General features: G+C 35.3%; 2 protein-coding genes across 4 annotated transcripts in view; one reads left to right on the plus strand and one right to left on the minus strand.

Annotated features, from left to right (window-relative positions):
* Positions 1–21679, plus strand: part of LOC116588702 (runt-related transcription factor 2-like) — a 47129-nt gene extending 25450 nt beyond the window's left edge. Inside the window, exon 3 of the mRNA XM_032340152.1 lies at positions 21516–21679. Coding sequence (XP_032196043.1) covers positions 21516–21658 — 143 coding nt within the window. The 3' untranslated portion in view covers positions 21659–21679. The remainder of the gene's footprint in view (positions 1–21515) is intronic.
* SUPT3H (SPT3 homolog, SAGA and STAGA complex component) overlaps positions 1–23141 on the minus strand; it is a 560098-nt gene that overhangs the window by 533103 nt on the left and 3854 nt on the right. For all 3 annotated transcript variants that reach the window (XM_032340149.1, XM_032340151.1, XM_032340148.1), the window contains exon 2: positions 13721–13821. In XM_032340149.1, the coding sequence (XP_032196040.1) occupies positions 13721–13821 (101 nt within the window). The remainder of the gene's footprint in view (positions 1–13720; positions 13822–23141) is intronic.

Raw genomic sequence — 23141 nt, forward strand, 5'->3', positions numbered from 1 at the left:
ATACAAATGTTCAAACCCTTAAAAAATCAGGGGAAAACCAAAATAAAGCACTAATTTGAATTTCTAATATGAATTTACAGTATGACGATAGACTACCCATACCCCCATTTCCTGTCTGGTCTATTTTGAAGACTTCCAACCTCTTCTTAACATTAGCAACTCCCATTGAACACTGTCCTTCTAAACTACCCACTATGAACAGGACTTCCTGTTTATTCTGTTTATTCTATTTATTCCTGTTTATTCTATTTAACACCTACTAGGTTCCTCATAGGTACCAGGGCACTGTAATACAGGCAAATTAAAGCAATCTTTGCAGTCATAAAGCTTACAGTGGGGAATAGAAACGGATAAGATCCTTACCATACAATGAGGAGTTTGGTAAGAGTATAGTATGAGAGGCCACAGAACACAAGAAGGCAATTAACAAAACCCAACAGGCAAGGAAAGCCTTCCTAGAGGATGAGATGTCCAAGCTGATACTTCTATTTTGTTACATTTTCTATTCCTTCAGCTCTCATAATTACTACTTTTAACCTGCTTATTTTAAAACCTCACTGAAATCTCCAAACCCTTCTTTTTCTCCCATTTTTCTACAAATTGATCAATTCCTTCCTATTTTCTGTTCCATCCTGCCTACCAGCCAAGACTCAGGGATCAAAACCTCTAACATCTTAAACTACAATATTCTTCTGCTACATCTGCCCTTCACAACTCTAAAGCAGTCCAATCAAGCCTCTTTTCCAGTCCTATACCCAGCAGCTAAGCACTGCTATAGAAATTATACAACCTCACTGTTAGAGCCCCCATAACTGCTGACTAAGCTCAGCTGAGTCTGGGACAACTTAGGCAAGACTAAGCATACTCTTAATTAGCTTTCACTCCCTAACTCCCCTTACCATTACAAACATTCACCCCTCCCCTCTAGTTTCCCTACCTCCCGTCCTCAGCCAGTGGCCTTGCCTACTTCTTCAAAATGATATGAACAATAATTAGACATAGATGATTACTTTAGACATTTTTTATGGATTAAAAAAAAAAAAAAGTTGTGTGTACTGAACTAACCCAGCAATGTAACTAAAGTTCCTCAAATGGTTTCATTGAGAAAACAGATTTAGTCCCAAACATAGGACTTACAAATAAACTTTGACCTGCCATCTGACAATTTCAGCTATTAAAAATACAGCCAAAACCAGAACTAAGAAGTAAGTAAACTCAACTCTCAAAATTGATACTAAGTTTATGCACCAGTGGTCATATGATTTTTCTCAGAAGTAGTGCCTCAGGCCTTCCTACCTTATGAACTCTTATTTTAAATATTGGCTTAAATTTGACTACTAGTCTATCACAGACTGGAAGCAGTATTCAAAAAAGCGGGGGGAGTGAAACATTACCAGAGTGTGGCACATTGATAGCAGCAAAATTAGCAGCCGGGGGGGATGGGGGGGTGGCAGGGCATAAAACTCTATAAAAATAAATAAAATTAAACAGCATGAAGTAGGGCCATTTATCATAGGAGCAAAGTACCTCTGTCATACCCGAGGGCATCACTACAGTACAAATGGATCACAACAGATGATACTAACAATGAAATTTCAGAGTAAAAAAGAGTAATTATATTTGGTATCCTGCTTATACACAGTAATAAATGTCATAAATAAACTATAAAATGTTCATTAAAATGGTCAAATAAAACCCATCTGATGGCTTAAATTAGCTCATATATTTATATGATGAATATATTAAATATCTCATTTTCTATAATTTATATTGCATAGACACCCTTATATATAAGTAATTCTGTTAGAATACAATGTGGGGGTTCCTCAAGAAATTAAAAATCGAACTTCCCTATTGAACTACTGGGTATTTACCCCAAAGATAGAGATGTAGTGAAAGAAAGGGGCACCTGCACCCCAATGTTCATAGCAGCAATGTCCACAATAGCCAAACTGTGGAATGGGCTAAGATGCCCTTCAACAGATGAATGGATGAAGATGATGTGGTCCATATGTACAATGGAATATTACACAGCCATCAGAAAGGATGAATACCCAACTTTTTTATCATCATGGATGGGACTGGAGCAGATTATGCTGAATGAAGTAAGTCAAGCAGAGTCAATTATCATATGGTTTCACTTACTTGTGGAGCATAAGGAATAACACGGAGGACATTTGGAGAAGGAAGGGAGAACTAAAGGGGTGAAATTGGAGGGGGAGAGAACCACGAGAGTCTGTGGACTCCAGGAAACAAACTAAGACTTTTAGAAAGGAGGGAGGTGGTGGGATGGGTGAGCCAGGTGGTGGGTATTAAGGAGGGCATGGATTGCATGGAGCACTGGGTGTTATAAGCAAACAATGAATCATGGAATGGAATCAAATATGGTGACTAATATAACAAAGTAAAAAAAAAAAGAATACAGTTTTACATACCTATAAAAAATTAAGCTAGTCTTTTATTTCTAATCGTGCTTATCATTCAAAAATAAGACAATAACTGCATAACTTAAAACCAAGGGGATAGTTTGGCTGATTTTTATATACTGCAGGCACAGCACAATTCTACATTCAAGCAAGAAAAACACATATTAAAGAAAATGGAGATGTTCTTCAGAGTCTCTAATCCTGCACTAGTAACCAACTCATTCATTAGCCAGTTTCTACCCAGTGTTGTTTCAAATAAACTTTCTAACTGTAAAATTTTTTCATTAATCAACTTTAAAAGTAAAATGAACTGCAAAGACCAATGTCTGAAATCTGAGTATACAGCAAAAAGCATAAAAAGAAGAAAAATGAAACTGCTTAAAATTTGCACTTAGAATTTGTTTTGGAACGTGATAAAATGATTCCTAAAAATTCATCTGGAAGAATAAAAATAGGAAAAGAGAAAAGAAATATTTTAAAAGGAAAAGTTATGCTGATGACCCTGAACTACAATACCAAATTTTAAAACATATTAAGAAGCTATAATAACTAAATTAATGCAGTACTGGCAAAGGAAAAGACAATTCAATGGAACAAAGCAGAAAACTCAAAAATAATAATTTATTATCTGATAAAGGTAGCATTTCAATTCTGAGGGAAAGGAGGCTTATATAATTTGTGGTGGTTAGACCACTGGCAAACCAATTTAAAAACTGTTTTAACTTGGAACCCTTCTTGACACTATACAATAAAATAATGGATTAAATATTAAACTTGAGAAACTAGAAACTTGAAATGTATATATCAGACGATATATAAAAAAACTTGATGGGAGGGCTTTCAGTCAAAGGCAGAAGCAATAATAAATAAATAAATAAATAAATAAGACTGATTTTAACCACATTAAAAATGAACACTTGCGGGCGCCTGGGTGGCTCAGTGGGTTAAGCCGCTGCCTTCGGCTCAGGTCATGATCTCAGGGTCCTGGGATCGAGTCCCGCATCGGGCTCTCTGCTCAGCAGGGAGCCTGCTTCCTCCTCTCTCTCTCTCTCTCTGCCTCTCTGCCCACTTGTGATCTCTCTCTGTCAAATAAATAAATAGAATCTTAAGAAGAAAAAAAAAATGAAAACTTGCATATTGAAAAGAAATCATGCACTATAAACAAACCTTAAGGAAATCAAAATATCAGACACACTAACACACACCACAAAGTATGAGACTCTGTGTTGGTAAAAGATTACAGATTGCTTTTATTTTCTTCTTTCTGCTTATCTGTATGAAGATCTTATTGCCTCTTCTGAGTTAAGGACGTCATTTAGAAGTTGCCTCAGTTTCCTTGAAAAGATACATGCACCCCAATGTTTACTGCAGCATTATTTACAATAGCTAAGGTATGGAAGCAACCCAGTGTCCACCAACAGATGAATGGATAAAGATATGGCACACACATACAGTAGAAGAGTACTCAGTCACAGGAATGAATGTGATCTTGCCACGTGCAACAAGATGGATGGACCTAGATGGTATTATGCTAAGTGAAATAAATCAAAGACTATATGATTTCACTTATATGTAGAATCTAAAAAACAAAACGAAAGAGCAAGCCAAAAAACAGACTTTTAAATACAGAGGACAAACTGGTGGTTGCCAGAGGGGAGGTGGTCTGGGGGATGGGCAAATAGATGGAGGGGATCAAGAGGTACAAATTTCCAGTTATAAAAGGGTCATGGAGATAAGAGTACAGCATAGGGGGGGCGCCTGGGTGGCTCAGTGGGTTAAGCCTCTGCCTTCGGCTCGGGTCATGATCTAAGGGTCCTGGGATTGAGCCCCACATCGGGCTCTCTGCTCAGCGGGGAGCCTGCTTCCCCCTCTCCCTCTCTGCCTGCCTCTCTGCCTACTTGTGATCTTTCTCTCTGTCAAATAAATAAAAAATAAATAAAATCTTTAAAAAAAAAAAAAGAGTACAGCATAGGAATTATAGCCAGTAATAATGTAATATTGTGTGGTGATTGATGATACCTACACTTATCTTGATGAGCACTGGGTAATAGAATTGTTAAATTATTAAGCTGTACACCTGAAATTAATATAACATTGTCAATTTACTTCAATTATATATTTATTTACATATAAATAAATGAAAACATATGTAATTTATGTATAAATAAATAATACATGTCACATTACTCAATACTGGCAAGGTATATACACATATATGCACTACTGGTGAGACTGCAATTCATTAAAGCCTTGATGAAAGGTCAACAAAAACCTTAAAAGAACTAATCCTAATGAAATATCCAGTCATGTGCTCAAAGATACATATACATACATACCCATACACACACAGTAGAGAGAGAGAAAGCAGGGGGAAGTGAGAGAAAAGAGAGAGGAGAGGAATAGATCTATATATAAAGGAAGTTCATTACAATCCTATCTGTAACACTGAAATATTAGAAACACGTATTTAACAAGATTGCTTAAAGACAAGATAATGGAATATAAACTATCATAGCCTTAAAGATAATACCATATATTTATCAAAATGGAAAGGGCTTATCATATTATACAAGTAAAAGCCCAAGTTATACAATAGCAGTTATAATATGAGCTTTTGATATTTATTTTTTATATGCGTTGGACAGAAACTAGAAAGATAAATACCAAAGCATTAATATTGCTTTAAGTCAATGAGTTTAAAGTGTTCTTTATGATCTTTCATCTCCTGATTTCTTTTTCAGAAAATAACATGAACTGAAAGACATTTAATTTTGAAAAAAAATGTTAATGTAACAGTTCCCCTATCCATAACATTTTCTTGGTTTTAGGGGTTTTTTGGGGGGGGAGGGAGGGAGTTATTTTGTTCTTAACATAAAATTCACCAATGCAGAAGTGAACCAAGATCTTCCAGTTGCAAATCTACAATCCTTTCCACTGTATCATGCTATCTAAATCATTCATATGTGGCATTATTGTCCTTTATATTAACTTACCCTTTAAAATATTCATATTTTATTATAAATTTTAAGAAAAGTAAAGTTTTACTGTATATTAAAAACAAGTATTATCTCTGTTCACATCCTTCCAAAGGATCAGAAGATAGCATCAAACCCAAATTCTAGGTTGGAAGAGACAGAATAAAAAAATAAAGTACTTGACTCCAAGTTTGACTGTTTGGGAGTAATTCCACACAAAAAGAATGTTATTTTTATTGTAGAAATAAGCATCAACTGATTGCCAGGTCAGCCCAAAAAGATTAATTTAAACTTGGCAGAAATATACTACTAGTGTATTGTTATCCCTATTAAACACACATTACCAACCTACATAAAACAGAAATAAGGGAGAAACCCCAAAAGGCTAGGAACACCCTACCAGCCATGGAAAAGCATGGTTCTTTCAAGACAGAAATCCATGGAAAAAAAGAGGAAGAAAGCAATCAGTCAAAGATAACAGATGAAGAATTATTTCTCACTTCTCTTCCTTAGAACAGTGGTTTGTGAATTCTATGTGCTCTGTCCCATGAAAAAATGTTATGCCAGTTAGAAAAACCTAATTTTTAAAAGGCATATGATACTTGAAGATTTTTTTAAATATTTATGCAGAGATGTCAAAAAAGATACATCTGCAAAAGTAGCACACTCACAAAAATATATATTTTTGTGACATATTTTAGTACATCAAAAACATATACACACATATTAATATATATGTTAACATGTTAAAAATACATCACAGAATAAATCAATTCTCATTTCTTTGGATGTAATACAAAACGCATATTGGTCTCATACCTACAGAGAATCAGAACTGTCCTCAGCTAACTTAAAAATGGTCATGAAGCTTGGACCCACAATTTGTCAAAATAAAAAAAGATTCATTCCCCTATATTAAAAATCTACTATTGGGGTACATTCCGGGCTCAGTCTGTAAAGCATGGTCTCTTGATCTTGAGGTTGTGTAAAGAGTCATTTACATTCTTTATTGATAGCGTTCACTGTTAGGAGGCAATCAATATATAATGGTAATATTAAATTTTAATCTCCAATCCAAAATTACTAACCACTTTTTGATATATTTCGGTATTAAGGAATCCATTTTTTTCTAAGATTCTATTTATTTATTTGACAGATTGAGACACAACAAGAGAGGGGACACAAGCTGAGGAAGTGGGAGAGGGAGAAAGCAGGCTTCCCGTCAAGCAGGGAGCCCGATGCAGGGTTTGATCCCAGGATCCTGGGATCATAACCTAAGCCAAAGGCAGATGCTTAATGACTGCGTCACCCAGGTGCCCCTTGAAGAATCCATTTTTACCCACTACAGTTTTGAGATTTTTTTTTTTAAAGATTTTATTTATTTATCAGAGAGAGAGAGGGGGAGAGAGCGAGCACAGGCAGACAGAATGGCAGGCAGAGGCAGAGGGAGAAGCAGGCTCCCTGCTGAGCAAGGAGCCCGATGTGGGACTCGATCCCAGGACGCTGGGATCATGACCTGAGCCGAAGGCAGCTGCTTAACCAACTGAGCCACCCAGGCGTCCCGAGATTTTTTTTTTAAGTGGTCTTTACACAACACGGGCTCAAACCCACAACCCTGAGATTGAGTCACACACTCTACCAACTGAGCCCGCCAGGTGTCCCCATTCACTACCATTTTTAAAGATTAATTATGAATTTGGCATATTTAAAAATAACAAGTTTTTGAAATCCTAGCATGTTAAAAATAACAAATTAACAAAATACTGCATAACATATTGCTAACTCTCTAGCTACCAGAAATTCTACAAAACCAGCTAAATGAAAATGAGGACCCAAAACTCACAATGCTGTTACATATTCAATTACATATTCAATTACCCTGGCAGAATAATCAAGTACAATACAATATGCTCAGAGCTATAGTGGTGGGACTTTTAGTAAGACTAAACACAAATATATTATGTAAATTTACAAAGGAACATTTTTAAGAAACACACTTCGGTATTATCTGTGCTTTCCAAAAAATGGAACATGAAATATAATATTAAACCTCCCAATCAAATCTAACCTGCCAAAGTAACCAAAAATTAATATCCCCAACTCTTTAAAGAACTGTGCAACAATGACAGCCAAAAGAAAGGAAGCAGCAGAAAGTAAATTGGTGACAGCACTTATTTATTTACTTAAAAGTAAATAGTAAATTTTAAAAAATGATATAACACGTATATGTATTTTCCCAATTTCAATAAAAATATAAGAAACCGGGTGGGGTTATGGACATTGGGGAGGGTATATGCTATGGTGAGTGTTGTGAAGTGTGTAAACCTGCCGATTCACAGACCTGTACCCCTGGGGATAAAAATATATATTTATAAAAAATTAAAAATTAAAAATTAAAAAAAGATATATAAGAAACCGAGAAAAGTAGTAGTCCATGTATAATTTAAACCATTTTTTTTAAGATTTTATTTATTTATTTGACAGAAAGAAATCACAAGTAGATGGAGAGGCAGGCAGAGAGAGAGAGGAAGGGAAGCAGGCTCCCTGCTGAGCAGAGAGCCTGATGCGGGATCTGAGCCGAAGGCAGCGGCTTAACCCACTGAGCCATCCAGGCGCCCCTCCATGTATAATTTATATTTTCCATATTTCTTCTGTGTTGTCAAACATGTAGCTACTTGCAATATGTGACTATTTAAAGTTAATTAAGATAAATGTAAAATTCAGTTGTTCAGTTGCCTAGCTCACTTAACGTACTCAGTCAGCACACATAGTTAGTGGCTATCATACTGGAGAACACAGAAATAGAAATTTCTATCAATGCTGAAAGTTCTACCAGACTGCAGGCTACAAGGCAGACAATTCATTTTTTCTCTGTAATTATAAAAATTCTTCCCATGAAACTGCAAACATTTCCCCCTGCACTTGAAACATTTTTATAAGCTTCCTAACCAGACATTGATGAGAACCATTTTTTTTAAAAGATGATGGCAAAAACTAACAGGACAGTGCCTACTATGCACTGGAAACAGCAACTATCTGCCTTGACTCAGAATCTCATTTCATCTTCATATAAACCCTATGACGTAGATGCAGGTCTACAGTCCTTTCTCTGAGAAACGTTCTTCAGAATTCCCGGGTTTTCAGGTTTTAGAAAGTTAATACTGAACATGAAGCATATATATATACTACGTACCACCACAGGCAGTCTAGGTAAGCACTCAGGAACACAATGGAATGTATGTACGAGAGGTAAGTGAATTCTAGAAGTACCCGTGAAACAGCTACATCCTGGTTCTGCCAACAAACTGGTTGAGAACGGGTATTCCCATTCTCCAGTGAAATACTTTGCAACCATATAGTACTTTTGAATGACGGATCTATGAACTGTCACCTATTTTTCCCGACACAACTACGGATTTTCATTAGAGAATCACCAAAATGACCATCCCCCTGGACTTGAGGGATTCATTCTAAGACTGAGCAACATATTTTTCTCCCTGGTAATTACAGACATACTATCTTAAACTTGAAAGCCTTGTTTACTTTCTTTTCATGAGATAACTGATAGAGATATTTCAGTACAAATTCAAAATTATATTTTGTACCATTTATAAGACGACACTTTTTTTTGGTGCAAGCACTTAATTCAGTTGGGATCTAGCAAGTTAAACATTTCCTTATTTCATTTCTGAAAGGAAACTAGGTAAAACCAACTTTCAGTTACATACCACTTTTTAGGTTCTCAATCAGCTTTCACAGATTTTCTCACTTTCAGGAAAGACTGTGACCAATTTTAAATAATTTTAAAATCTTCCGCATTATTGTATTTATAAACCAATGTATATCTTAAAATATTCCAAATAGATGCATTCCACAAAAAGTACAAGGATAAGTTTATCCACATATTTTAGTGTAAATTTATCAAGAATTAAAAGAAAATATTAATGGCAATAAAATATAACATTTAAATATTCAACAATGTAGCTATGTTTATATTCAAAATTATGACATATCACAAATATGAGCATCCAATAAGGAGCCTATAAGTATAAAAAATACACAATTTCAACAAAAAATTACACTTTCTCTTCGTTATTGACATGACCTTACTTAAAAATATTTGGTGATTAGGCATAGGAAATTAAAATAAATGCTATGATAATATGAAAATAACTTCATCCAATACTTATAAAAAAATTAGAGCTCATTATTAACGATACTAATTAACAATAATTATTCAGCTTTCACATTATTTCATTAGAGTATACTACTCACACATAAATTAGTAAACACTGATTCATAAACTAAATTTTCTAAATCAAAATCAAAGCTTGATTGGCTGAAATGTAGTTTAGCATAATATGTCAGAAGTACGGACTCTTGAGGGAGTTAGACTTCCTGGCTTAAATATAAGGTTTTGCCACTTACTCTAATGGCAAGTTTTTGTAAGTTACTTACTTTTGTGTCTCAATTTCCTCATCTAATTTTTAAAAGGGGAATAGTAGGATCTACCTCACCAGGTTGTGTGAAGGTTAAATGAAACGGTACATGAAGTAGTTAGGCAGTGCCAGCATTCACTATTGTCAGTAGTATTAAAGCACCTCTGAACTTGAAATGAATTGTTAGCACTATTTACCTTTTAAGAATTCTTCTCCAATTTCCTAAAAAACTTAAATGCACCAAGAAAACAATATTTGAAGGAATGCTGTGTGAGTTGAATATATATCTAATATTTACACATATGTTTACATATCAGGTCTCTTTAAAGTCAGATTAACATGAGGCTAGAACTGGGAACATGACTCTTTCACAGCTCCTAACTTCAAAATGCTAAATTATAGCCAAATGATGCCATTTCACATAGACATCTATGCCCTCACCTAAGGCAGCAATGAATGAATAGTTGTTGCTACATGCCCCCAAAAACTCCTAGGAAAAGAAGCAAATCTGACTGAAAAAACTATTAGTTCAGTTTTGGACATACTAAGTTTGAGGTGCTCATAGAATACTGCAGGGCGTTCCGGGAAAAAGTCAGAAGTAGAGACCTCAGGAAGCTTATTCTCAGAAGTTCATCACTCTTTGTACTACCATAAAATTAATTTTTCATATCCTATTACCTAATAGTTATGTGTCTCCACAAACCTCTATTGCTACACTAAGTGGAAGGCATCTAGGTCCTGCCATGTAAGGGGTCAATAAATGTTGATTTCTTTAAAAACAAAAAACTTGCAGAACTATATATACAGTTAAGAGAGTAAATTTTATCATATACTAAAAAAGCTAAAACAATTTTTTTTCAATCTGTGAATTTTAAATAAGGATGAAATTTTCATTTTGAAGAATTCTTACAAAATAAAGTAAGTACCTACAATGGGGATTTGAAAAGATTTCACTTTGTAATTTACGGAGTTAAGTAAATTACTTGAGTTCAATAACTTAAAAATGAAAAGCCTCTGGACCCTCCCAGCACATATTATTCAAAGAGCTGTGATAAGAAGCATGTAGCAAATGTGCTGAGTTATTTGCTCTAGGTAAGGGAAAGCTGCTATCATCCCCCATGCACCAGCAACTGTCTGCTGCTAATCCTTTAGTTTAAAATCTACAGAAACACCTCCTAAAGAATGCTTCACTGTACTATTTAGAAGCCAAACTTAAAATATGATCCATTCTATCAAGGCTCTAACAGTAGTACAGACCTGCTAGCCGCCAGCTCTGTATTTAATAGCAGATCATGACAATTTCATCTGTGCTTGACACCTTTCATTGAAACTATTCCCTGGAAATGACACTACAACACTGTTACTTATGTAGAGGGCAGGGAGCCAGGAGAAAAAAAGCCATTTATGGTGAATGGGTGTGAAAGACAGTAACAGTAGAGGATTAAAAAATGGTAATACAATATAAACAGGCTTAACAGAACTGTGAATGGGGATACACAGAATGGAATTTCTACAACACAAAATAAACACGAAGATTTAATCCTGCACTTCTCATCAGAAGTAAGCAAGAATAAATATATACTGCTTCTCATATAATCAAAAGCCTGAAAACCTTATACTGATATTGGTAAATTTAAAAGGATTCCCTCAATTTGGGCCCTTTTTTCCTGTTCTATGAAGCAATTCATAAGGGGAAAAAAATAACTTCAGACTATAAATGATGAATGTAACTATTAGGAGTAGCCTCTCTAAGAGGTCTGAAATAGAAGGAAAATGTACATTTCTTCCAAAGCTGTAGCCAACAATAACTTTTGCATTCTGAATCCAGCTTAAGCATATTAGTTGAGAAGATGTTTGCAAAAGTATTTAATAAGAAAGTGCTGAATTTAGCTTTTATTTTTTTCTGTTTTCGTAAGTGGCCTGCAGTCTATCAAATGCACTAAGAACCTCCCCTAAGTGTCAATGACCAAAAGGAAATAAAGCTTTCCCCTTATAGAAAGCTGTTTCTATAGATCAGGTAAACCTTTTCTGTAAAGGGCCACAGAATAAATATTTTCAGCTTTACAGGCCATATGGTCTCTGTCACAAAAACTCAGCTCTGTCATGTAGCATGAAAGTAGCGACAGGTAACAGATAAATGAGTATGGATGGCGTCCAATAAAACCTCATTTTCAACAACAGGCAGCCGGTCCATGGGACCATGACCATAGTTTGCTGACCTATGCTATAGACCTTGTTTTTTTTTTACCTACGACAAATATATTGTTTTAATAAACACCACCAACTTTGAAATATGATGTCTGTGATTTGCTTTAAAATATTTCATAAAAGAAAAGTGGAGAGTAGGTTAAATGAGACTAGCAAAACACAATTATTGTTAAGGTTGGATGATGGATGCATGGAGTTCATTATCCTATTCTCTGTAATTTCATGAGTTTGAAATTAAAAGCTTTTAAAAATACAAAGTAAATCAATGAACCAGCTCTGCAGGAAAATGAATTTCTTCACTTTAATGTAAACCTTCTAAAGCACATTTATTATTCTGAAATATAATTAACATTATGCCACATAAAAAATTCTTAATGTAAAGCAACAAAACTAAAATGAAAAGGCTTATCATATGGAAGTGTATACCAGCATAAACCCTTAACATTTTCCATAATTTAAAACACAGGCTCCCCCATACAGCTCCTAAATATATTAAATTTATTCTCATCTTATCTAACAAAATATTACTAATTTTTGGTTTAAGAATATAATTATTTTTATAGGGCACATGTTATTTATGTTAACATGTAATAGGTTTATTATTTTCCAAATAAATTAATATTTTTATATTATTTAAATTTAGAGTCCTAAACTCTAAGAAATAAGTATTCATGGATACAACCTACATAAACAAACGCTTTAGGTCTTCAACAACTAAGAATGTAAAAGGATCCTCCGACCAAAAAGCTTGAGAACCTATGGCTTAAATGTTCTCATTGTTGTCTAAAGTATGTTTACCAAGCATATGAACAGCATATGTATTTGAACAGTCACATAATAAAGTTAATCCACTAAGAGGACTATCAATATTCACCCACAAGAGGAAGATACTTAAATCATCAACAGAAACATTCTTTTCAACTTGCCCTGTATGTCATAAATAATGTACACACAGGAAAAGAAGAGCTCTAATGTGTTGTCCCACTTATGCAGATAATTGTCTCCTGAACCAATAATAAAGAAAAATATATGCTAGCAGACATCTCTAATAAGAGCACTATCTCCTACCAAATCAAGCTAAGCCACGTCACTCAGTGCAAAAAGCTAGAACTCAAGCTAAACAGGGCCTTAGGAAAGAAATCTTAATGACTGTATAGTTTCTCAAAAACAATAAATGTGTTTTTTAAATGTTCTAGGTTTTTTCTCAACATTTAGCAATATAGTGATTTCAGATATTATCAAAACTAAAAAGAAATTTAAATTAGGCCCATGAAATTATTATGATATTTGTGAAAAACTGAGAACCTCTGTGAAAACATCTGAACTATCCAAGAATATAATCAATCTCAAAATTCTCTAAATCTAAAACTAAAATAGGAATAAACAATCTGTAACACAGATTTGAACAGATAAAACCAGAGCAAAAATATTCATGTGATTGTCCATTCTTTTATAAAGATAAACCAATATTTATTTTTCAAATACAATACCACCTACTATTTTTAATCACTTTTGCCCCTTTTGTATATGGCTATTTAATCTATTATCAGACTACTTCATTGTTACTTAAGTACGCATTTCCAAGTTAAGTTTTAGAAACTTTATTGTTTTTGTTGTCTTTTATCAACCTGAATAAACTTAAAATAGTAATGTGTGATAGAGACATACTTACATCATACTCTGTAACTCTGCTGCAAAGCTTACAGACTTCCCTGTACTTCTTCCACTACTTGAAGTAGCAGTAGACATGGGGCTGGCTGCAGTATTATTCATCTAAATAAAAAGAAATAAAGCTTACAAAATGTATTTAACTATAAGTAAATGCATCAAAAATGGAAGCAATCATAAATTACTTCAAAAAGTATAGAAAACTTTAAATTTCTAGTTTCTTCATAAATCTGACTTGTCCATACTTAATGTTCTTTATTAAAATGAAATAGTAAAATGGGGGCACCTACATGGAGTTGTCAATTTAGCATCCAACTTTTGATTTCCATTCAGGTCATGATCTCTGGGTCCTGGGATCAAGTCCCGCCTAGGGCTCTACTCTCAGCATGGAGTAGGCTTGGGATTCTCTTTCTCTCTCTCTGCCCCTCCCCCTACCCATCACACTCGCATGTGTGCTCACTCTCTCTCACAAATAAATAAATCTTTAAAATGAAACAGTAAAGAAGAAAAAACTGCTTAGTCAAATACAATATCAAAAAAGTACTCACTTAGGCGATTAACATTTTATGGAAGAAAAAGATTCATTAAAATACTTTACTAGAACCCCATGATTTTCAAAATGTGTTCCAGGGAGCCCTAACGTTCACAGGCAATACTTCAAGGAGCTTCCAGTTGTCCCAAAGCACACCCTCCCAGTTCCATCCAGAATCAGAGAACAACTCTGATTTTTCTATTTCATGTATTGGGGTTCCAAATAAGAGTTAATATAAAGAATTGGGCAGCTGTAAAATACAAAATTAGAAAACCACTGCATAATCTAATTGCTATTTGAACCAAAACCTAAAATATAAATAATAAAGTCAATCAGTAGATCGTAAATAAGCATTGTGATATTTTAAAATCTCATGGTTAAGTAAATCATCAATTTAAAATGTGACTTTTTCCCAATAAAATTAAGTTGATGCATAAGGGGAAAAGTAGATGCCAATCCTAATATATGCTATTTTATTTAATGCACGTGGTAGTCCCATAAACAAGAATTAGTGAAAATAATGTTAAAATAATGAAAGTAGATAAAAACCTCAATTACGCAGTAAGTGCTCAATAAATGTTAGCTATTATTTCATCTGTCCATATAAATTTTGCAATATAATTTTCCTTAAAAATCATCTGCAGATTTGAATATATGATATGAGATATATATATATATATATATATATATATATATATATTATCCTATTCTCTGTAATTTCATGAGTTTGAAATTAAAAGCTTTTAAAAATACAAAGTAAATCAATGAACCAGCTCTACAGGAAAATGAATTTTTTCACTTTAATGTAAAGTGTAATGTAAACCAGAAGTCAGGAGTCAGACTGTCTAGGTTCAAATCCCAGTTCTGCTACCTTACTAGGACTTTGGGCAAATTGCTTAACTTCTTTGTACTCCAGTTCCTTCATCTTTAAAATGGGAATGATAATCCCACATTCTTAGGGTTGTTGTGAGCATTCAATGACCTAATCTGTACAAAGCATTCAGAACAGCTCTTAGCCCACAGTAAGCGTACAACATTAACTTAGTATTGTACAGAGAAAGAATTCTTTTACTGGTCAGCTAAAAGCTTTTATATGACAAATTGAGGTTACTCTTTTTTCAGAATTGCAAGTCTCAGAAACTTGAATATTTTCACTAAACAGCCTTAACATGATTCAACAAATATTAAGTACTTGGTTTCCTTGTAAAATATTTTTCAGTACTGACATCATCACTACAGCTAGCAGTCATCCTAGCTCAAACATCTGTCTTTGACTCCTCCTGCACTCTATCATTTGTAAAAACAAAACAAAACAAAACAAAAACAAAAACAAACAAATAAAAAAAATTCTACTTATGTTCTTACATCCTCCCCATCTTGTTCTACTGTATGGCCCTCTCCATAAGCACTATTTATAGCTTTTCTCTTTCCATCTCAATTCATTCTTCACCTTGCTGCGAAATTTATCTTCTTTTATTTTTTTTTTAAGATTTTATTTATTTATTTGACAGAGAGAGATCACAAGTAGGCAGAGAGGCAGGCAGAGAGAGAGGAAGGGAAGCAGGCCCCCGGCTGAGCAGAGAGCCCGATGTGGGACTCGATCCCAGGACCCTGAGATCATGACCCGAGCCGAAGGCAGCGGCTTAACCCACTGAGCCACCCAGGTGCCCCCAAAATTTATCTTCTTAATACATCCTCTAACCTGACAGCTCCTGTGGGCAATGGAGGCTAAAACTGATATAGGAAACCCAAACCCGGGTATTTACCAAGCTCTGAGATGGAAGGACTGGGCTCCATGAAGATGACTGAAGGGATGAAAAAAAAAAAAAAGCCACCAAAAACAACAACAATAACAAAACTACTATAAACTACCGCCTGAGACAGGCCATGTATGAAGCGTTTGAGAGAAGGCAACGGGACAGAGGCCTAAGATGAGCAGCACACTAGCAGGTTGGCTAGATCTGGAATATCCCAATATCCTCCTGTGGCAAGGCCAACTATCTGCCAGCATAAGTCCTGGTCTAGTATGAGGTCCCTAAGGGCGAGAGCAAATGAAAGAGCAGAAAAGGCAAAACCTTTTACTCAAATTGAGCCTGAAAACCAAAATTCTAAAACACATAAAGAAGCTAACGCTATGAAAGACCACTGACTGTTTATAAGCCTCATTTTTTTTTTCCACAGACTTTTACAATAAGTACTTTTTTCTACAAACAATATAGGAAAAGAAACATCACCATGAGAACTCAGGTTAAAAAGAAAAATCACATTGCCAAATCCAAGATTGGGGGAAGACAAACAGGAAGTGACTAGGAACAGTCCTACAGAATCAGGACAGTGATAAAAAAGGAACCTGGCTCTCTCAAGGACCTTAGAAATGGTTTCCCTCATCCCACCAGAACCCTGGCAAAGATACGATGTCCCAGAGAAAACGTTAAACTCAATTTATTAACCCCAATCTCCAAAAACAGTTATGATTTAAGGTGACTCATATCAGACTGGAAGACATGCCAGTGTGTGGCACGATCCTGTGGCCTAATGTCCCATGACACTGCAGGAGCAATCTGCCCCTTTTTCATTTTGCAAATCCAGTCACCCTACTTTAACACTCTGAAGAGGAGACACTTCAGAAAGTAAATTTGTATTAAAACCACAGCTCTCTTCAGTTGTTCCCCCTACTGCAAATGTTTCACATCAAGGGTATTTATTGGTAAGAGGTAAAAGGTCCCAATCGTAGTTTATTATAACCGCGATCATCCTTTCACAGTCAAGTTATTTAATTTTTAAATCAAACAGGTGAATAACATTTTTCTGACATGATGAGCTGATAGCTCATTAGAACCTTTAAAAAATTATTTCCCATACCCGCATTTCATTTGATTTAGATAATTAACTTCTTTAGACATAACTTCTTTACACATCAAAGTCCTATCATCCCAATGCTTTATTTCCTTTCTCCTAGACATTAAAAAAAAAAGTCAGTTAAAAGCAGAAGCACTCAAGTCAATTTTCTCTAATAAATACAGTTAACATGGAACTGAAAACCTACTGTAATCTTCTCAATGGGTTAATGTCCTGCAGTTGTTTTAGCTTTCAATCGAAATGCAGCTGTTTGCCATATTTTACAAAATGAATTCAGATGTGCAGATGGAGACCTAGATTATTTCAACATGCAACAGTTTAAATGTGAACCCGAAGAGTAAGTTCATCTCTGATTAATACTTATATTTAAACCTGATCGTTAAGCCAAGAGCCAATACTATGTCACACCTGTAAGCTCTTATTCTGGAGTAGAAAAATTGAAATCTTTTATTTCAAAATGATGGAATTTAAGGATATACCTTTTCTCATACTGTCACAACAAATTTTTTTTTAATTGTAGTAAACTTATACATTAAAATGTGAATTAAACAAAAATGTAATGAACATGCTACTGGGTTTCTAATTATAGCTCATATTTTTGGTGCTAAATGACCAAAGATGAAATACCATGAAACATCTTTGGCTTAAAGTACCTCCAAGAGTTGAAAACTTTATTACTAGTTATAGCACCATCAAAACAACATAAATATCTGGATTGTGAAATCCATCAGTTTACCCATTTATTAAGACAGTGAAATGTTTTATCATTTCTTCTACTACATCACTGCTGAAGAAAATTAAGTCAGCGGACCTATATACTGATTCTGAGCATAACAGTTCTAATTCCAATCACCCATAAGCTGAACATCCTGCATAATATAAATTAATAGAAAACTGTTACAATCAGAACATTCTCATCTTCATAGAACTCCAAAGGCAGGAAGCAATTATGGTTAAGCCAACACTATTATACACTTCATTCTGGTTCTGTTGTTTAAAAAAACCTCAAGTTACATCATGATACAAATTTTTCCTGCTGTGAAAAATAATACCAAATGATCATTCAATGACCGAGAATGTAAAAAATAAAAAAAAGTTTAAGTGTACAAAGTGTTAAAACTTCTATACCTAGTATTTGGGATACCACAATGGTAACTCCAATATATTTATATATGCCCCATTTCAAGTGGACTTCAGAAAGTATAAAGCTCAAGAGTGCATACAATTACCTGCTAAAAGAGAAGCAACATACCATGAATAACTGAAAGAACAGATGATTCACATATAATTTTTAACTGTTTCAAAACCAACTGCAATTTTTTTGAAAATGCTAATTGTATTTTCATAACTAAAGATCATTTGTATTCACTTACCCCATATCAAATGAGTTCAGGACCTAAAATAAGATGCATCAGTCACAGCATTTCTCACACTACACACTACAATGTTAATTATTTCCTTGTCATCAACCTAGCTAACTCCTTAATGACAGGACACTGCTTATTCTGTAATTTTAATACCTAATATGCTGCCTACCACTGCTGATACTCAGTAAACGTTGCATGAATGATCAAATTACTAAGTGGTGTAATAAGGGATAGAAAGATAAGAAAGATGTATCTGTGTCATTTAGTAGCTTATAGCCTACTGAAGTGAACAGATCAGATATACTCAATGGAATGAGTTTAGATAAAGCACAAGATCCTCTTAGACAAGAGGAGCAGCTAAGACCCATTCAATTATTATGGGAAAACCGTCCTGAGATTTAATACTTGTAACAATCTGAAAATAAAGCATATTTAACTGCATTACAAACAAAACCAGATAAGTGAACAGCACATCTGAACTATCCATGTCACTGGATTACTATAAAATCAAAGTGCAGAAGTGAAAGTACGTTGAAAATTATGAAGCACCATAAAAAGCAATATGATAGCAAATATTTTTCCTTACCATTCACTGAGCAATTATTTTTCTTAAAAACTACTAGAACAGGAATAAGTACTTCCTAACCAAAATTAGTTTGATTCTAATTAGTATGGGTAAGAAGCTACAAATTTTCATTAGGAACAACCAATGATCAAAATGACAAGTTATTAACTATACTATAAATAGAGAATCACCATTTTAATATAATTATCAAAGGCTTCATATTTACAGACAGAAAAACTCTCCTCTGTAATATACTATTTCCTGGTATATTTTCCCCCACCAAACCTGCTTCCCTATTCAACATTCCCAGTTCTATTAAGAGCAACACTACTCTTCAGTCACAGAAGTTCATAAAGTCCATGGCGTTTTTGATTCGCCAGCACCTCTCCTGACAACATCCATGCAATCTGCTCCTGGCATCTTTTGTTTTAATAAAGCAATTCTAATGCAGTCTCTTCCTTTCCAATCTCACCTTAACAAATACACTTACTACAGTACCTTTTAAACACATCTCTCACCTTTCTTTTTTTTTTTAATCTTTTTAAAAGATTTTATCTATTTATTTGACAGAGAGAGGCACAGAGAAAGAGGGAAAACAAGCACAAGTAGTGGGACAAGGAGAAGCAGGCTTTCCACTGAGCAGGGAGCCCAATGTGGGCCTCAATCCCAAGACCCTGGAATCAGGAACTGAACCGAAGGCAGACGCTTAATGACTGAGCCACCCAGGCGCCCTCCCACCTTTCTAATTAATTCTGTATACCATCTATAAAGTACTCATTCTTATTTAGAATTATTTGTTACTCCTCTACTCAAGGCATCCAGGATTTCTCCTTCACCTGGAGGATAAAACTTATCTAAAATCAGTCCCACAGTACCTCTGCAGCCTCCTTTCCCACAGCAGTCAAAGCAAATATCCAGTTATCTCCCAGGCCATCTCAGGTTCTTCTGAACCTTTAGCCTACAGTTCTTCCTCCTTGCAATACCTTTTGCTTCCTCTCCACATCCTAGCTGCCTAGAGAAGCCCAACCTAAGCTCATTTATCTCCAAGAAGACTTTCCAGACTCATGATCATCAGGAATTCTCCTTTCCCTGTCATCTAATGTTTTCATTTTGAATTATTTTGTTGAATTTTAAATATTTAAGTGCACACACATTACTTTAGTTTTATTAATAAAATAAACTTCCCAACTGTTGGCAGTAGACTGTACCTGTACCTCCCCCTTCACAGAGAAATGAAAAGCCTTTATTTTCTAACTCCCTCCACTCCCCTCTTTCAAAATCACCATACCTTCTAATTCCCTCTTCTTACATTCAAGGCACCTCCTTAGTTAAAGCCAATGCCCCACCTGTTTGTTGGCTTTATCCATTCCTAACTATTTAGTGAGCACCTACTCCAGGCCAAACACTGTTGTAAGAACTCTGGATATGGTCATGACTGAGCTAGAAAAAAAAACGATGTTACAATGCAGGAGATGAGCATATAAATACAATGCCAGGTAGTGACAAATGCTATGAAAACAAATTAAACAAGTTGTTTTCAGCCAGGAGGTGACATTTAATAGAAAATATGAATGAAGCCCAGGAGGGAGCTTTGGAGAACTTCCAGGCAAAAAGAATAGCAAAGTACCAAGATCCTGAGGCCAATGTGGTTCAAGTGAAGAGAACAAAGCAGATAAGCAGTAGAAAATAAAAAGGTCTGAGAGGTAGCAAGAGGTCAGATGATATAAATCCTTCTAGGCCATAGAGGTTAAATTTCAGTTAGATATAATGTAAAACTACTAGAGAACTGTAAAAAAGGAAGAGACTTGAAATATTTTAGGTCTTAAGGTTTATTTATTTTGGAGAGAGAATAAGATAGCATGTGCATGCACAAGCACAGCAAGTGGGCGGGACATAGGGAGAGGTGGGGACGGACGGACACACACACACACACACACACACACTCACAAGACCCCAAGGGGACTCCTGACTGAGTGCAGAGCCCAATAGGAGGCTCGATCTCATGACCCTGAGATCATGTATTATCCCCCTACCAATGAGGAAGGGGGGAATAAAAACTGGGTAAAGAACGTAAGTCTAACAAAAAAATCAGGCTTTGATCCCAGGTAGCTGATAACCTGAAATATTCTGTCCATGTACATACGTATTTTTACAAAAATTCACGGATGTCCCATTTTAGTGCCTTAGTTTTTTTCATCTGTAAACAATGCCAATCTCCTTTAACATACTAAAATAATGTGAAATTACTGAGAAGCTGTACACATAGTAAGCAGTCGAGGACTTGTCATTAAGTTATTTCAGAGACTGCTGACTTCAGAAATTCTTTGCTTAAAATTAAATCTTAGGCAAACGGATAAACCATTATAACAGACAAAACTATAACTACACAAACTGGTGGGAGGGGAACCAAAGACATCTGAGGTTCAGAACTACAGTTTGAGAAAAACTAATTTCATCCAAATCCCTCATTTTTCAGGTGAGGAAACTGAAGTCCAGAGGGGTTTCTTGAACTGCCCAAGGACACTTCACTATTTAGTGATACAGCTGGGACTAAAACTGAAGTCCCGACTTCTGATCCACAGAGTTCTCTCTACTATCCCACGAGGAACATACAGATAAAAGTTGATCATAATTAACTCACAAGACTTTACAATGTGTTTGTTATAGTGAACTTTGTTGCAAAATATCTGCCTATGCTGAGTCAGTTTAGCAGTAAATAGCTGGGCTCTGGAGTTCAAATACAGGCACACTTACGACGTGCTCTTGGGCAAGTCACATCACCTCCCTGCCTTAGTTCCCTCATCTTTAAAATGCAGGTTAAGGGGCGCCTGGGTGGCTCAGTGGTTTAAAGCCTCTGCCTTAGGCTCAGGTCATGATCCCAGGGTCCTGGGATCGAGCCCCACACCGGGCGCTCTGCTCAGCAGGGAGCCTGCTTCCTCCTCTCTCACTCTGTCTGCCTCTCTGCCTACTTGTGATCTGTCAAATAAATAAATAAAATATTTAAAAAATAAAATAAAATGCAGGTTAAAAGTGTACTCCCCTTGTAGATTACATGAAGCAATATTTTTAAAGCACCTGGGACAGTGCCTGGTACATAGAAAGCACTCAGTTCATTATCATGATGAAGAAGAAGAAGAAAGAAGAATCCAAGCAAAATTACAGTTTCTTAAAAACATTTCACAAAGAATTACCATTAAACATACATATTCTCAAAGAAGGAATGTTATGATTAGGAGTAGTCCTTTAAAGATCCAGAAGCAAATAATATGAATGAAGTGAAACAATCTTCAGTCATAGAACCTCTCTGGCATTTAAAACAGCAAGAGTGTACTCGGAGATTTTAAAATAATTTATATTTGTATAGTATTTTCCATTTATAAAGTACACTCACATAAATTATTTCAATTTTATTGCCCTATGAATTTCATGAACAACTATTTTTTCAGCAGCTACTACATACCATATGCCAGACAGCATGCTTTTTTCATATTCAGTACCTTATTTAACCTTCAATATCCACTAACTATCCACCAGATCTTATCAGAGGCAGTAGTATGATGCCAAAAAACTGAGAGATCCATTCCAGAAAGTAACAGCCTCTTCAGTATCACCTATTAAGTGGGAATGACATGTTTGGATAAATAAATGAGATACAGCATTTTGCATAGTAGATGGAATACATCAAAGGCCCATTAAAACATTGGGTCTCCCTTAGTGGTAATACGGAGTTGTTTTGTGTAGAAAATATGTCACAGGTGCCTGGGTGGCTCAGCCGGTTAAGCATCCACTCCTGGTTTCGCCTCAGGTCACAATCTCAGGGTCCTGGGATCAAGTCAGACTCTGTGTGCATTGTGGAGTCTGCTTAGGATTCTCTCTCCCTCCCTAACCAACCCCCCCCCCCAAATAAATCAATCTTGGGAAGAGAAAATATATTGCAACCAGATCAGCAAAGTACCAATACCATGATTTACAGTATTGTTAAAAAGAGCAACCTCGGGTAGTGCCTGGTATACTTTATACAGTTTCACAAATAAAAATATACAACAATTTTTGCAGATTTAAAGTCAGTCTCTACTAGAGGTAGTAGGTTGACAAGTTGAGA

The sequence above is a fragment of the Mustela erminea genome, chromosome 4 (genome assembly GCF_009829155.1).
Source record: "Mustela erminea isolate mMusErm1 chromosome 4, mMusErm1.Pri, whole genome shotgun sequence".
In the NCBI taxonomy this organism is placed as follows: Eukaryota; Metazoa; Chordata; class Mammalia; order Carnivora; family Mustelidae; genus Mustela; species Mustela erminea.